General features: G+C 46.3%; 1 protein-coding gene across 3 annotated transcripts in view; it reads left to right on the top strand.

Annotated features, from left to right (window-relative positions):
* Positions 1 to 77: 77 nt before the first annotated feature.
* The window catches only part of C9H19orf54 (chromosome 9 C19orf54 homolog), a 28,269-nt gene continuing 13,132 nt past the window's right edge, over positions 78 to 15,214 (top strand). Inside the window, exons 1-5 of one of the 3 annotated variants that reach the window (XM_040323172.1) lie at positions 78 to 182; positions 4,453 to 4,666; positions 8,206 to 8,274; positions 8,415 to 8,539; positions 12,205 to 12,334. In XM_040323172.1, the coding sequence (XP_040179106.1) occupies positions 4,458 to 4,666; positions 8,206 to 8,274; positions 8,415 to 8,539; positions 12,205 to 12,334 (533 nt within the window). In that variant the 5' untranslated portion in view covers positions 78 to 182; positions 4,453 to 4,457. Of the gene's footprint in view, positions 210 to 4,452; positions 4,667 to 8,205; positions 8,275 to 8,414; positions 8,540 to 12,204; positions 12,335 to 15,214 lie in introns of all 3 variants that reach the window. The other 2 variants (XM_040323173.1, XM_040323174.1) reach the window with 2 other exon arrangements.

The following is a 15,214-nucleotide window of genomic DNA, read 5'->3' as shown; positions in this document are numbered from 1 at the left end:
CGGCACCGCCCCACGTGCTTACAAAGAACTATGATTGGTTTAGAGAAGGCCCGCCTTATGATAGGCGTCTTCTGTAGCCAATGAGGTTTAGCGAACCGCCAATCACCTGCCAGCCAATGCCGGAAACTGTAGCAGCGAATTCCTTCCCCTCGGAAACGAGATTCCGCGTTCTGGTGTAAAACGTGACTATCATTCATTCATTGTTACTGGTATTGTGTGTGGGGTAGAGAGGCGCGGCTGCGGTGTAATTCCCGCCTTCTCCGTGAGGGGCCGCCATGATAGGGCGGGGTGCTTTCCTGCTGAGTGTTCTCTGTCTGTTGGGGGTGGAGGAAGAGGGTGTTACCTATAGCAACCGTGTGTTACCCATAGCAACAGAGTGCCGTGTTTACACACATTGGGGTGTGTGTGATATAGGAGGAGAAGGGGGTCCTGAGGTACATGTAGTGTGTGAAGAGGTCTGTACATGTCTGGGCTGTACATTCTCTGATGTCATCAGGAGGAGAGGGCCATTCATCACCCAACACCTTCTACATCCACTTTTAATCATCATGAGATTTATATTCATACAAAACATGAAATCTCTGCATTGTGAGATCAGTGATGAGAGAGATGACTTACCTGAACTACCTACCCATCACCGTGACCCCTCCGTCACCCTGACCTGTGACCCCCTCCATCACCCCTGACCTGTGACCCCCTCCGTCACCCTGACCTGTGACCCTCTCCATCACTCCTAATCTGACCTGTGACCCCTCCATCACCCCTGACCTGTGACCCCTCCATCACCCTGATCCGTGACCCCTCCATCACTCCTACCCTGACCTTTGACCCCTCCATCACCATAACCTGTGACCCTTCCATCACCCCGACACTGTGACACGCCTCCATCACCCCTGACCTGTGACCCCTCCATCACCCCTACCCTGACCTGTGACCCCTCCATCACCCTGACCCTGTGACCCCTCCATCACCCCTGACCTGTGACCCCTCCATCACCCTGACCTGTGACTCCTCTATCACCCGTATCCTAATCTGCACCCCCATCTATCTCCTTAACCTGTACCCACTATCCTTTCTGTAACCCAAATCACCCCGTAATGGACTTGCCAAGCATGTCTCCAGACCTAAACCCTATTGAGCATCTGTGGGACATCCTGAAACGGAAGATGGAGGAGCGCAAGGTCTCTAACATCCAACAGATTTGTGATGTCATCATGGAGGACTCCAGTGGCAACCTGTGAAGCTCTGGTGAACTCCATTCTCAAAAGTGTTAAAGGCCAGTGGCGGCCCATCCATCAGGGGGGCCTGGGCTCCGCCCCCTCTCTCCACACCAACCCTATATGCATAGCATGAATCTATTTATGGCCGCCGCAGCCACCCCCTATTCATGCATCCGCCCCTTTCAGGGCACATGAATTACAGCGGCAGTGGATTTTTTTGAAGCACCTGATTAGAGCCAGAGTCTCTTATAGGCTTCAAAATAGGGTGGGTTCAAAGCATTGCGACTGGAGCGCACCTAGGTGTGTTACAACAGCTGATGTACATGCATGTATGCCAGCTATATGGAGGCAAACTGGAACCCCATACCTAATCCTCGGGTTTGCTAAAATTAAGGCAAAAATTGAACTTCCACTTTTCGGATCCCCCCCTTTAGTGTCACATTTGCCACCTTTCAGGGGGAGGGGGGAGCAGATACCTGTCTAATACAGGTAATTGCTTTCACTTCCAACATAGATCGCTGCAGTACCCGCTGCAATCTATGCCATGTCCGGCCCCTCCTCTGGCCCTCCCGCTTCCTTTAGTGAGAGCGCGCAGCGTGATTCGCACATGCGCAGTAGAGAACCAGGAAGTGAAGCCGCAATGCTTCACTTCCTGATTCCCTTACCGAAGATGGCGGCGCCTCCACATGAGAGCCAAGGGACAGATTGGCTTCCGGTGCCGACATCGCGGGCGCCCAGAACAGTCAAGTGTCCATATATTTAAAATTCAGCAGCTGTTGTATTTGTAGCTGCTGACTTTTATTTTTGTTCGGCGGAACTCCACTTTAATAAAATGAAGACAATGGAAGATTTTAGACCCCCGGGGCCCAAAGGCTGCATTCGGCCCTTAGGTATATTTTTGTGTGGCCCTCAGACCTCAGCAGTCTGTAGTGAGAACATTGATTAGGATAATATCATTGATCTCTACTAACCTCATGTAACACAGGGCTCGACAAATCCCAGTCGCCAGGTCGCCATGGCGACTAGAAATAGGGTCCTGGCGACTTGGCTTGGAAGCTGGCGCCATCTGGTGGTGAGCCGTTGGTATTACAAGTTATTACCACCAGATGTGTGAGCTGGCTCCATCTGGTGGTGAGCCGTTGGTATTACAAGTTATTACTACCAGATGTGTAAGCTGGCGCCATCTGGTGGTGGCCGTTGGTATTACAAGTTAAGCATTACAAGTTAAACAGCAATTCTAATGTAATTTTTCACTATTTTCACTGCCATCTTCTTCCCTCTAATTAGAACCCCCAAACATTATATGTATTTTTTATCCTAACACCCTAGAGAATAAAATGGCGATCGTTGCAATACTTTCCGTCACGCGGTATTTGCGCAGCGGTCTTACAAGCGCACTTTTTTGGGAAAAAATTACACTTTTTTTTATTAAAAAATAAGACAACAGTAAAGTTATCCCCATTTTTTTTAATATTATGAAAGATGATGTTACGCCGAGTAAATTCATACCCAACATGTCACGCTTCAAAATTGCGTCCGCCCGTGGAATGCCGACAAACTTTTACCCTTTAAAATCTTCATAGGCGACGTTTAAAAAAATCTACAGGTTGCATGTTTTGAGTTACAGAGGAGGTCTATGGCTAGAATTATTGCTCTCGCTCTACCAATCGCAAGGATACCTAACATGTGTGGTTTGAACACCGTTTACATATGCGGGCGCTGCTCACGTATGTGTTCGCTTCTGCGCGCAAGCTCGTCGGTACGGGGCGCGTTTTCTGGCTCCTAACTTTTTTAGCTGGCTCCTAGATTCCAAGCAAATTTGTCAAACCCTGATGTAACATGTTCCCAGTTTAGTATTGTCTTCTTCAGCATATCCCCACCAACAATGTATCCTGTCCTCACTCTCTGACCCTCATTCCCTTTATTAGGTCTGCAGTGAAAGTCCTCTCAAGCATTACATATTATGTGTGGCCCTCTGGTGATGTCGGGCCACATCTGAGGCCCCCTTTAGCTCATAAGTTGGCAATCAATGCCTTACTTGTATCATCTTAATTTCCTCACCTGTGTACTAACAAATTCTGACTTCCGCCGGCCCCCGACCGTGGCATTAAAGCGGAGGTCCCACAAAAAAAAAAATATTAAAAGCCAGCAGCTACAAATACTGCAGCTGCTGGCTTTTAATAAATGGACACCTGTCCAGCGCGCCCGCGATGTCGGCAGCAGAAGACGAGCAATTGCTCATCTCTCTGCTGCCCCCGCCACCATCCTCGTGAGGGAATCAGGAAGTGAAGCCTTGTGGCCTTGTGGCTTCACTGCCCGGTTCCCTACTGTGACTCCCGTGGGAGTCTCTTCCCGGAAGTGGGTGCAAATGCCTGTATTTCACAGGTATAATTTTTTTTTATCACACTGTACGGAGAGAGGAACCGGACATAACGCTGGTTTGTTTTCAAGTGATCGCTCCGTCATTTGACATAGCGATCACGTGGTAAATGGCCGCTGTCAGCAGGCATTTGCCGTGATGCGCTGGGCCGTGTGCGCGCCATACTGGGAGGACGTCAATGTACACCCTCCTTCAGCTATGGCACGGTCGGTAAGTGGTTAAAATATGCTTGCATGGCTACGCTCGTAAATGCATCTCCCAGCCTTTGTTTCTCTTTTTCAATTTCTCCATTCCCCAACCATTTCCACTACAAGGGCAAAGTGCACTTGAAATTGCACTGGAAGTGCAGTCGCTGTTAATCTGAGGGGTAGATCTGAAATGAGGGGAAGCTCTGCTGAATTTATTATCCAATCATGTGCAAGCTAAAATGCTGTTTTTTATATTCCTTGCATGTCCCGCTCTGATCTACAGCGACTGCGCTTGTAGTGCAAAGTGTCCTTCCTTCCACACACCCCCGTTTCCTGCTTTCTTTTTTTCTCCCAGCTACTGCCCCCCCATTGTTATGTACCCCTTGATTTTTGCTGGCTTTGAGTTGTATGTAAACATTTTTCCTTTACTGGGAATTTGAAATAAAGAATAAAAAATAAAAATAAACTTTGATTAGTATTACTAGTACAGTACTTATTTGTACCATGTGCAAGGAAGCTGGAACAGATGTTGCATATGTTTAATGGAAAGAGATGACGGGAGGTGGTTAATAAATGAATGTGCATCATAAATAAGAGATGTAAATGTAAGTTTCCAAAAGTATTGGAATGATAATAAATGTATTCAATGTATAACATCCCATAGGACCCATGCCTGAGGAGGATGGAGAATGTGCTGCTGCTAGTGCCATCCCAGTACCTCCACCACCACCACCACCATTGCTACCACCACCAGCCCATGGCCTTCCACTTCCAATGCTTGAGAAGAGCAAGTTCTATAAGAAGGTGGCAGAGCACAGCGACCCCTCGGTTGGAGGATGCGAAGAGTTAAAGAAGATGATTAAGAATCAGCAAGATAGGTGAGTCCATCTAGCTGTTGGCAGAAAATACTCAGTTTATTGAAGCATACCAGTATTTAACCAATTCCCACCTGGCTAATGTATGTATATACACAAGGGCAGGTAGGTGTCCCCTGGTTCTAGTAGAACCTCAATGGACATGTTCCCGCACGTGCCCCCTGGGGGCATACAGTGGAGCAGTCTGTGCCTACCGGACACAGCAGATCACTGATTGTGGTGCCAAGCTTAAGGCTGGGTTCACACTACTACACTACTTTCATCCTACTTTGCTCTGCTACATTGGTCCTACATGTATCCTACATTGGTCCTACATCCATCCTACTTTCATGAACAGGATACTACTTTGGTCCGACTTCAATGATATTCAATGGGCCTGAAGTAGGATCAATGTAGGACCAAAAGTAGTACAGGGAGCATTTTCAAAGTCGGACCGACTTGTGTAGGACGCTACAAGACGCTCTCATAGGGAAACATTGAACACAGAGCAAAGTAGGATGAAAGTAGTGTAGTAGTGTGAACCCAGCCTTAGGCTGGGTTCACACTACTACACTACTTTGATCCTACTTTGCTCTGCTACATTGGTCCTACACTGATCCTACATTGGTCCTACATTGGTCCTACATTGATCCTACATTGGTCCTACATCCACCCTTCTTTCATGAACAGGATACTACTTTGATCCGACTTTGTGATAGTCTGACTTGTTCTTTGACCAATCAAAACAATCCCAGAGTGAGATAAATTCCTTTTACTGCTGCTGTAATCACAAGTCGGATGTCAAAAGTCGGATGGTTAGGACAAGGCTCCTACTTTGATCCTACTTTAATGATATTCAATGGGCTGATGTAGGATCAAAGTAGGACCAAAGTAGTACAGGGAGTAGTTTCAAAGTCGGACCGACTTGTGTCGGACCAGTTAAGACAGCTCTCATAGGGAAACATTGATTTTCACACGTCATGCTACATGAGCTCCCAATGTAGGACCGTTGTAGGACAAGTGTGAACCCAGCCTGAAGCTTTGGCAAAAAACCCGGAAGCTGATTGGCTACCATGCACAGCTGCACCAGATTTTGCACTCTCCAGTTTTAGTAAATCAACCCTTTTGCATAGGTGTGGACAAGCCCCATAAACAGTATTAGGATTCCTCTTGTTATGCATCGTTACACAAGAGCCAAAGTACAACAAATTAAACAGGGGTGTGTGGGGACTAAAGGCACCGATCACTTGAAATTATCACATAGTAAAGTAGCTTTTCTTTAATTATTCATTACCTCTGTTTGTAAATTTAACATTGTGTTAAGATAATTGTTATAAAATGAAACAACGAACACATTTAAATGAACTTTTGTATCTTAGACCCCTTTCACACTGGGGCAGTTTTCAGGTGCTTTGGCACTGGAAATAGCCTCTGCTAAGTGCCTGAAAACCGCCTCCCATTCATTCATGTGTGACTTTTCACACTGGGGCGGTGCGCTTACGGGACGTTCTGAAAAGTCCCATAAGCAGCGTCTTTGGGGCGGTTTGGAAGCGCTGTGTTTAGAATGGGCAGTGGTTTGGAAGCGCCGCAACACAGGAGCTTTTAACCCCTTCTTTGGGGTTAAAAGCGCCGCTTAAACAGCTCTAAAGCGCTGCTAAAATGAGCAGCACTTTAGCGCTAACAGCGGCCCCAGTGTGAAAGGGGTCTTAAAGTGGTTGTTCATATATCACGTTAAGGGACTATCCTCAGGTTATACACAGAGATTAAACAAATCCTCCTACATAACTTGTACCTGTCTATCTGCAGTCTTCTCGTCTCTACATCTTTTCAAAGTCTAGAATTTATAACCTTGTTTGAGGGTTCAGAAAAAAGGCGTGGAGAGCTGAAGTTACACTCTGCAGAGCTCAGTGAGGAGAGTTCTGAGAGCTGATTGTAGGGAAGGGACACACACCCCTCCACACAGGAACAGACCTGAGGCTGTCACTTTGTTGAAGGTCACCCTTTTTCTCTTGGTGTCAGTAAAAATTGTCAGGAGAGACTCATGCTGATAGCAGAGGAACGAAGCAGCAGACACTTAGTGCTCTGGAGTGAGGCAAGTACACACTATAGAGGGTTATGCTTTGTTCTTATTTCATGTCTGAGATTTTCAACAACTTTGACCAATTGACAGTACCAGGCCTAGTGCACACTTATGGTCAGGGTTTTACTGCCCCCTCTAAGGGCTAGTTCACCTAGCAGGTAAGTGGCACCTGTAAATAAGAAAAAACTGTGCAGCTTTGACCAGAGTTAAATAATGCCCTCGCTTTAAGTGTAGGCCATTTACGTACCTCCCTAAGCCTGGCCGAATAACTCCCGGAGATGACATCATCCTGTCCTGCCTTGTTGCTAGGATGTTGCTAAGAGACTCCCAGACGATTCAAACCCCTTCACGTGCACTCTTTCTCCCTTGTTGCAGCAACAGTTTTGTGTTAAGCGATGCTGTGACAGAGGAGAGAGTGGACCACACGTGTGAGGGGGATCCAGAGCTCATTCCTGTGATGATGGGGTAAGCTGTAATGGCTGGGAGTGTCTTAGCAACGTCCTAGCAACAAGGCAGGATCGGATGATGGGTTATAATGACTAAAGCCTCGTACACACGATAGGTTAACCAGAGGACAATGGTCTGAAGGACCGTTGTCCTAGGTTAACCTAGGAAGCTGACTGATGGTCTGTCGTGCGTACACACCATCAGTTAAAAAAACAATCGTTTCAGAACGCGGTGACGTAAAACACAACGACGTGCTGAAAAAAACGAAGTTCAATGCTTCCAAGCATGCGTCGACTTGATTCTGAGCATGCGTGGATTTTTAACCGATGGTTGTGCCTACTAACGATGGGTTTTGACCTATCGGTTAGCAATCCATTGGTTAATTTTTAAAGCAAGTTGACATTTTTTTATCCGAAGGTTAACTAACCTATGGGGCCCACACGATCGGTTTGGACCGATGAAAACGGTCCTCTGGTTAACCTATCGTGTGTACGAAATTTTAAATTTTAAGAGCAACAACTGGAGTGCGGATGATTTTTTCCACAGGGCCGGATGATGCCATCTCTGGGAATTTTTCGGCCTGGCTTTGGGAGTTATGTAAATGACCTACACCAGGAATCCTCAAACTACGGCCCCCCAGCTGTTGCGGAACTACACATCCCATGAGGCATTGTAAAACTCTGAAATTCACAGACATGACTAGGCATGATGGGAATTGTAGTTCATGAACAACTGGAGGGTCGTAGTTTGAAGACCCCTGGCCTACACGTATAGCAAGGTAATTATCCAACTTTAGTCAAAGCTGCACAGTTTGTTTTTATCTACAGGGATCCCTTATCTGCATAGGCAGTTTTTTTTTTGGTAAAGGTGAACTAAATCTGCAAAGGCAGCAGGACGGGGGTGTAAATGTGCTGCAAAATTTATACTCTAGTCTTCGGCAGTCCCGCCGCCAAATGCGACACCCTCTGTCGCAAGTGCAAACATGCTCTTGTGGTGTTTTTTTTTCCATGCAATTCATGTGTCTTTCTTTCTCTAGATTCAGCGGAATATTGAAATGGCTTTTGTATAACAACCACATACCATCCTTGATACAGGAGGGGCCACAGTAAGTGTAAGCATATCGTTTACGTGACTTACACAGACAATGACAGAAGAAAATCACCTTTCCTATATGGAAATAAACACTGACAGCGTTTTATGTAGTTAGATTGCGTTGTACATTTCTGCTTTGTCCTCCTCCTTTAGGTGTGGTCTGGTTGCCCTCTGGATGGCAGGGGGTCTGTTAGACAATACCAAAGAAGTCACATTGGGAGCAATAGTAGACACCGCCATCTCTAAAGGATATACCACCCTTGGGGAAATGTTCTCAGGTAGGTGATTGCTCCAGAGAAGTTTTACTCTACAATCTGCTGCTACTGTTTGATAATTCTCTGCCATGAGCACATCATGTTGTCCATACATTTCCCATCTAAGCTGCAGTCAGGCAGATCTGTGGAAGATTTTTCCATGCATAGTGATGGCCAAAGCCAACTGTGTGGTGGGTCAGGGACAATAGATCCTGCCTTACAAGATTCTCATATGTACTCACAATGTATGGTTATATCCTCCATCCCATATATTGTAAGATGTGGTGTTAAAGGGTAACTCCACTTTTGTGGGAAAATAAAATGGCAAATAAAAAAATAATAATATAGCGAATACAATTGTTACACACGTCGTATTGTAATTGAATGTTATTAAAAAATAGCTTTCCTTTTCAATCTGCAGCCAATGTAATTTTCTATAAAATGCAATATGGCTACCTGGAGGTGTTCTTACCCCCAAAAATGTGATTACCTGCTTGTGTGATTGGCTGACTGATTTTTCCAGAAGTCTTCACTAAGATACAAATCAGATTTTGGACATCCCCTGCAACAAAAGGTCAATTTTTGGTGAAATTCTCCCAAAGGTAAATCACGTCTAAAGGGATGCAGACCCTGCCACTTTCCTCAATCAAGCCCTGCAGGTGCTGCAGCTGATTGATAATTCTAAAATCACTCTCATTCACATACATTTTTCACACAGCTATTTCTTCAGAATAACAAAAGGTAGGAATCTGCAACAAAGTTTATTAATGTCCCTGCAATGTACACGGGTCACCAGAGGGGAATGTGTTTTTTTTTTTCAACAAAAGTGGAGTTACTCTTTAGGTTATCGGCAGTCCATATCACTAGATATTGTGATCACATGCACCTCAGATCTTTAACCACTTCCTGTCCTTGCTATAGCTGAAAGACGGCTACAGTGTGGGCTCACATTGCTGGGAGGGCATCTATGGACATCCTCCTGTGATCACTTTCCCTGCACGCCCCTTGAGGAGCGCATCGGCATGGATCTGCGATTGCTGTGTTCTACGGATCGGGGTAAAGAGCCAATCACAGCAGCTCTTTGCCATGTGACCAGCTGTGTCCAATCAGAGCTGACCACAGTGTAAACAGTATTTTACGGGTATTGGCATTCTTCTCCTCATGCTACCAGAGTTTGAAGAGCGGAGAGACGATAACCGGCAAATCCACACAGGGGACATCTACACTGATAATCAGGGCACTGATAAACAGGGCATCAGGTGATCATCAGTGTCCTGATTATCAGTGCAGCCTCAACAGTGTCCTCAAGTGCTGCCAATCAGTACCCATCAGTGATGCCTATCAGTGCCACATATCAGTGCAGTCTACTATGAGTGCCCTTTAGTGCAGCCCCATCAGCGCACATCAGTGAAGGATAACAATTACTTATTTTGAAAATGTTATAACATAAAAAGTAATTTTTATTAATTCTCTGCCTTTTTCGTTTGTTTAGCAAAAAATATAAACCCAGAGGTGATTTAATAGCACCAAAAGAAAGCTCTATTGGTCTCAAAAAATTATAAAAATGTAGTTTGTGTAAAGCGTTGATGACTACGTAATTGTCATTCTAAAGCCTTGTACACGCGATCCTAAAGGCCCATACACGCGATTGGATTTTCTGACAACAGTGATCCGACGGACGTGTTTTATCGGACAATCCGACCAACTGTATGCTCCATCGGACAATTGTCGGAATTTCCGACAACAAATGTTGGTTGTGCATACTCTCAAATGTGTTCCGTCGGATTATCCGATCGTGTGTACACAAGTCCAAAGGACAAACACGCATGCTCAGAACCAATGATAACCATCAGACAACAAAAGCAGAAGTTGTCCAAAGGGTGGCGGTAAAGCGCTGAAAAACCACGTGGTTTGGTGTTTGTTGGCTGAAAATGTTCTGCCATGTGTATGCAGAACAAGTTCACGAACAACGCCCCTTTGGACAAAAATCGACGGAAAAGTCCGATGGAAGTCCGATCGTGTGTACGAGACTGAAGTGTGACAGCGCTGAAATCTAAAAATGTAACTGGGCAGGAAGGGGGTGAAAGTGCCCGGTAGACAAGTGGTTGAGAAAAATCAAATTATTTTTTTCTTTTTGTGGGCTGCAGCACTGATTTGGATGGCAGACATGATGATGCCTGCTGGTGGGCAGCTATATTGCCGATTATTTGATCTTCTGATGAAACATGTGCTTTAAATTTAGAAAACCAGAATAAAGAAATCATAAAGATACACCTGCAGAGCCACACAACCAGAGTGCAACAATAATGCCGCGTACACACGATCGGAATTTCCAGCAAGAAAAGTCGATGTGAGCTTTTTGTTGGAAATTCCGACCGTGTGTAGGCACCGTCTGTATGCTATTCCGACACGCAAAAAAACACACGCATGCTTGGAATGAATTCGACGCATGCTCGTAAGCATTGAACTTCATTTTTCTTGGCTCGTTGTAGTCACCACGTTCTTGACGGTTGGAATTTTGTGTGACCGTGTGTATGCAACTCAAGTTTGAGGCAATTTCTTGGCGGAATTTCCGATCGTGTGTACGCGGCATTCGTGACACATTTATATAAAGTGCAAAAATCAACTTATATTTCAAATTTAAATGAACTTTAGGATTGATGGGCCAGATTCACGTAGAAGTGCGGCGGCGTAACGTATCGTAGATACGTTACACCGCAGCAAGTTTTTATCGCAAGTGCCTGATTCACAAAGCACTTGCAATGAAAACCTACGCTGGCGGCCTCCGGCGTAAGCCCACGTAATTTAAATGGGCGTGTGCCATTTAAATTAGGCGCACTCCCGCGCCGGACTTACTGCGCATGCTCCGTTTCGAAATTCCCGCCGTGCTTTGCGCGAAGTGACGTAATTTTTTCAAAACGGCGACGTGCGTAGCGTATTTCCGTATTCCCGGACGTCTTATGCAAACGACGTGAATTTTTAAATTTCGACGCGGGAACGACGGCCATACTTTATACAGCACATACGTGTGCTGTGTAAAGTTAGGGCACCCAAAACGACGACTAAATTTGCGACGGGAAACTAGACTAGCAGCGACGTAGTGAATGCGAAAAACCGTCGTGGATCGCCGTGACTCCTAATTTGCATACCCGACGCTGGTTTACGACGCAAACTCCCCCCAGCGGTGGCCGCGGTACTGCATCCTAAGAGCCGACAGTGTAAAACAATTACACCTGTCGGATCATAGGGATATCAATGCGTAACTGATTCTATGAATCAGTCGCATAGATACTCTGAGAGATACGAGATACGTCGTATCTCCGCTGTGAATCTGGCCCGATATATTTACATTTATGTTGATTTTTGCACTTTATATAGATGTGTGACTAATTGTTGCGCTCTGATTGTGTGGCGCTGCAGGTGATTCTCTTTACGATTCTATAGGGGTTTTTGTATATTAATCTTTCTGCTAGCAGCCTTCTTTATCAAAGTACGGACCTTATATTGGATATTAGAATAAAGAAACCATTATTGTGTCATTAACAATTCTCCTTTCCAACCCACATTGCAATGGAAAAATGCTGCTTGCAGTAATCAACACCTTCACTTTCCTATATGACGTCTAAAACAATGAAAAGCTCACATTCCTGGCTGTTTATTTGACGTGTGAATAAAACTTGTTATTGCAGCTGTGAATATGGCCTTTCTGGCAGAGCAGATGTTTGGCTGTCAATGTGAGCTGCTCAGTGGTGGGATGGATGGAGAAAACAGAGACCGAATCCTCCATCACCTAATGGCTGGACTGCCGCTACTCGTCCCGTATCCTTTGCCAACGTTCACATTGGTCTCCGCATCTTATAAACAACTCTACAGGACGTTTGTTTCGTTTTTTCAATCGTTTTTTTACAGACTTGTGATTTGGGGACCATTTTTTCCTCTCTCATACATAAAGGGCTACATTCAGCAACAACATACGGCGGCGTATCTCCAGATACGCCGCCGTAATTTCAAATCTGTGCCGTCGTATCTTTACGTCGATTCTCAAAGGCAGATACGTTTAAAAAATAGGCTTCCTCCGCCGACGTAACTTGAATACGCCGGCGTATAATTGTGTGCAATTTTACGCTGGCCGCTAGGGGCGCTTCCGTAGATTTCAGCTTAGAATATGCAAATGACCTAGATACGCCGATTCACAAACGTACGTGCGCCCGGCAGAATTTTTTAACGTCGTTTGCGTAAGGCTTTTCCGGCGTAACGTTGCTCCTGGTTCTATGAGGCGTACGCAATGTTAAGTATGGACATCGTTCCCGCGTTGAATTTTGAATTTTTTACGTCGTTTGCGTAAGTCGTTCGCGAATAGGGCTGGACGTAATTTATGTTCACGTCGAAACCAATACGTCCTTGCGGCGTACTTTGGAGCAATGCACACTGGGATATGTACACGGACGGCGCATGCGCCGTTTGTAAAAAACTTCAATCACGTCGGGTCACCACCCATTTACATAAAACACGCCCCCCTCATACTCATTTGAATTAAGCGCGCTTACGCAGGCCCCATTTACGATACGCCGCCGTAACTTAGGAGGCAAGTGCTTTGTGAATACAGCACTTGCCTCTCTGATTTACGGCGGCGTAGCGTAAATACGATACGCTACGCCGCCGTAACATTGCGCGCCCCTACCTGAATCTAGCCCCATGTCTTCTTCAGGAAAGCATCAGGACTGGACTGGAGATGTCATGACAGACCCAATTATATTGAAGTATAGAGTTTGGTTACAATTTCCATCAACCTTTTTTTTTTTTTTTTATATCAAAGAAAAGTGTAGAACTGTAAGGCCCCTTTCACATGGGTTGTCTGATCAGATCCGCCTGTCAGTTTTTAAGGCGGACCTGATCGGGCCTTGCAGTCTCCTCTATGGAGCGGCAGATATCAGCGCTGACATGTCCGCAAACATCTGCCGCTATTCAATCCGATCCTGTCCACCAAATCCAGATGGATGGTGGTCCTATTTTGCATCTGTCTGGTGGTTAAGATTAGATAGGATTGGATGGAAACTGACAGGCGGTCCATTTCCATCCGATTTCCCCATAGAGGAGAGCAGGACTGTGTCCATGTCCGCTCTGCACAGCGGAGGTGACAGGACCTGTAATCTGCCTACTCAGCATGAATCGGGGGAGCGATCCCCCACTGAGTACACGGAATCCATTCCATTGAGGCGCCCATGTGAAAGGGTCCTTAGAGTCGTTTCAATAAAAATAAAAAGGGAGTAATTAAAGTAATAAAATTCACAAAAAGTGAACCTCTGCTTTTCGGAACTCTCCCACCCCTCCGGTGTCACATTTGGCACCTTTCCGGGGGGAGGGGGGTGCAGATACCTGTATAATATTATTTGCACCTACTTCTGGGCATAGACTCGCACGCACCCCCCACCCCCCCGCTGTCTTCTGGGAAACACAGATCCCAGAAGACATCGGGGACCAGTGAGGACGCGCAGCGCGACTCGTGCATGCGCAGTAGGGAACCAGAAAGTGAAGCCGCAATGCATCACTTCCTGATTCCCTCACCGAGTATGGCGTCAAGGGCAGCCTAGAGATGAGCAATTGCTCAGCTCTCGGCTGCCGACATCGCGAGCACCCTGGTCAGGTAAGTGTCCATTTATTAAAAGTCACCAGCTGCAGTATTTGTAGCTACTGGGTTTTAATATGTTTTTTTTAGGCGGACCTCTGCTTTAAAAAGCTTTCTTCTCTAGAAATAAAGGGCCATATCCACAAAAGAGATACTCCGGCGTAAGCCGTCGTATCTCTGGTTCTAACTTTGGAACTGATCCTCAGAAGCAGTTTTCCTAAGTTAGGCAGAAGATCCGACATCTGTAAGGGACTTACACTGCCGGATCTTAGGATGCAGTACCGCATCCGCCACTGGGGGCATTTCGAGTCGAAATGCCTCTGTTAGTATGCAAATTAGCACTTAGGGCGATCCTCAAAGCTTTTGTACCTAGTTTTTACGCCGTAAGTGTTAGTTTGCCTGGTGTAAAACTAGGGCTGCTTTTACAAGGTGTAAAGTTAGTCACACCTTGTAAAGGCCCATTCAAGCGACGGCATTTGGTATGCATTCCCGAGGGAGAACTCCATGCCAATTTTCAATGAAAAAAACGGCATGGGTTCCCCCTCAGGAGCATACCAGGCCCTTAGGTCTGTTATGGGTTGTAAGGAGACCCCCCTCCGCCGCAAAATTGACGTAGGGGGTCCCCCTACAATCCATACCAGACCCGTATCCAAAGCACGCTACCCGGCCAGCCAGGAAGGGAGTGGGGACGAGCGAGCGCCCCCCCCCCTCCTGAGCCGTGCCAGGCCGCATGCCCTCAACATGGGGGGGTTGGGTGCTCTGGGGCAGGGGGGCGCACTGCGGGCCCCCCCACCCCAGAGCACCCTGTCCCCATGTTGATGAGGACAGGACCTCTTCCCGACAACCCTTGCCATTGGTTGTCGGGGTCTGCGGGCGGAGGCTTATCGGAATCTGGGAGTCCCCTTTAATAAGGGGGCCCCCAGATACCGGCCCCCCACCCTAAGTGAATGGATATGGGGTACATCGTACCCCTATCCATTCACCTGTAGGCAAAAAGTAAAAGTTAATAAACACACAACACAAGGCTTTTTAAAATATTTTATTATTCTGCTCCGGACGCCCCCCCTGTCTTC

This window comes from Rana temporaria, chromosome 9, assembly GCF_905171775.1.
Source record: "Rana temporaria chromosome 9, aRanTem1.1, whole genome shotgun sequence".
Taxonomy (NCBI): domain Eukaryota; kingdom Metazoa; phylum Chordata; class Amphibia; order Anura; family Ranidae; genus Rana; species Rana temporaria.
The sequence above is the reverse complement of the archived record's forward strand: the minus strand, read 5'-3'. Positions and strand labels throughout refer to the sequence as shown.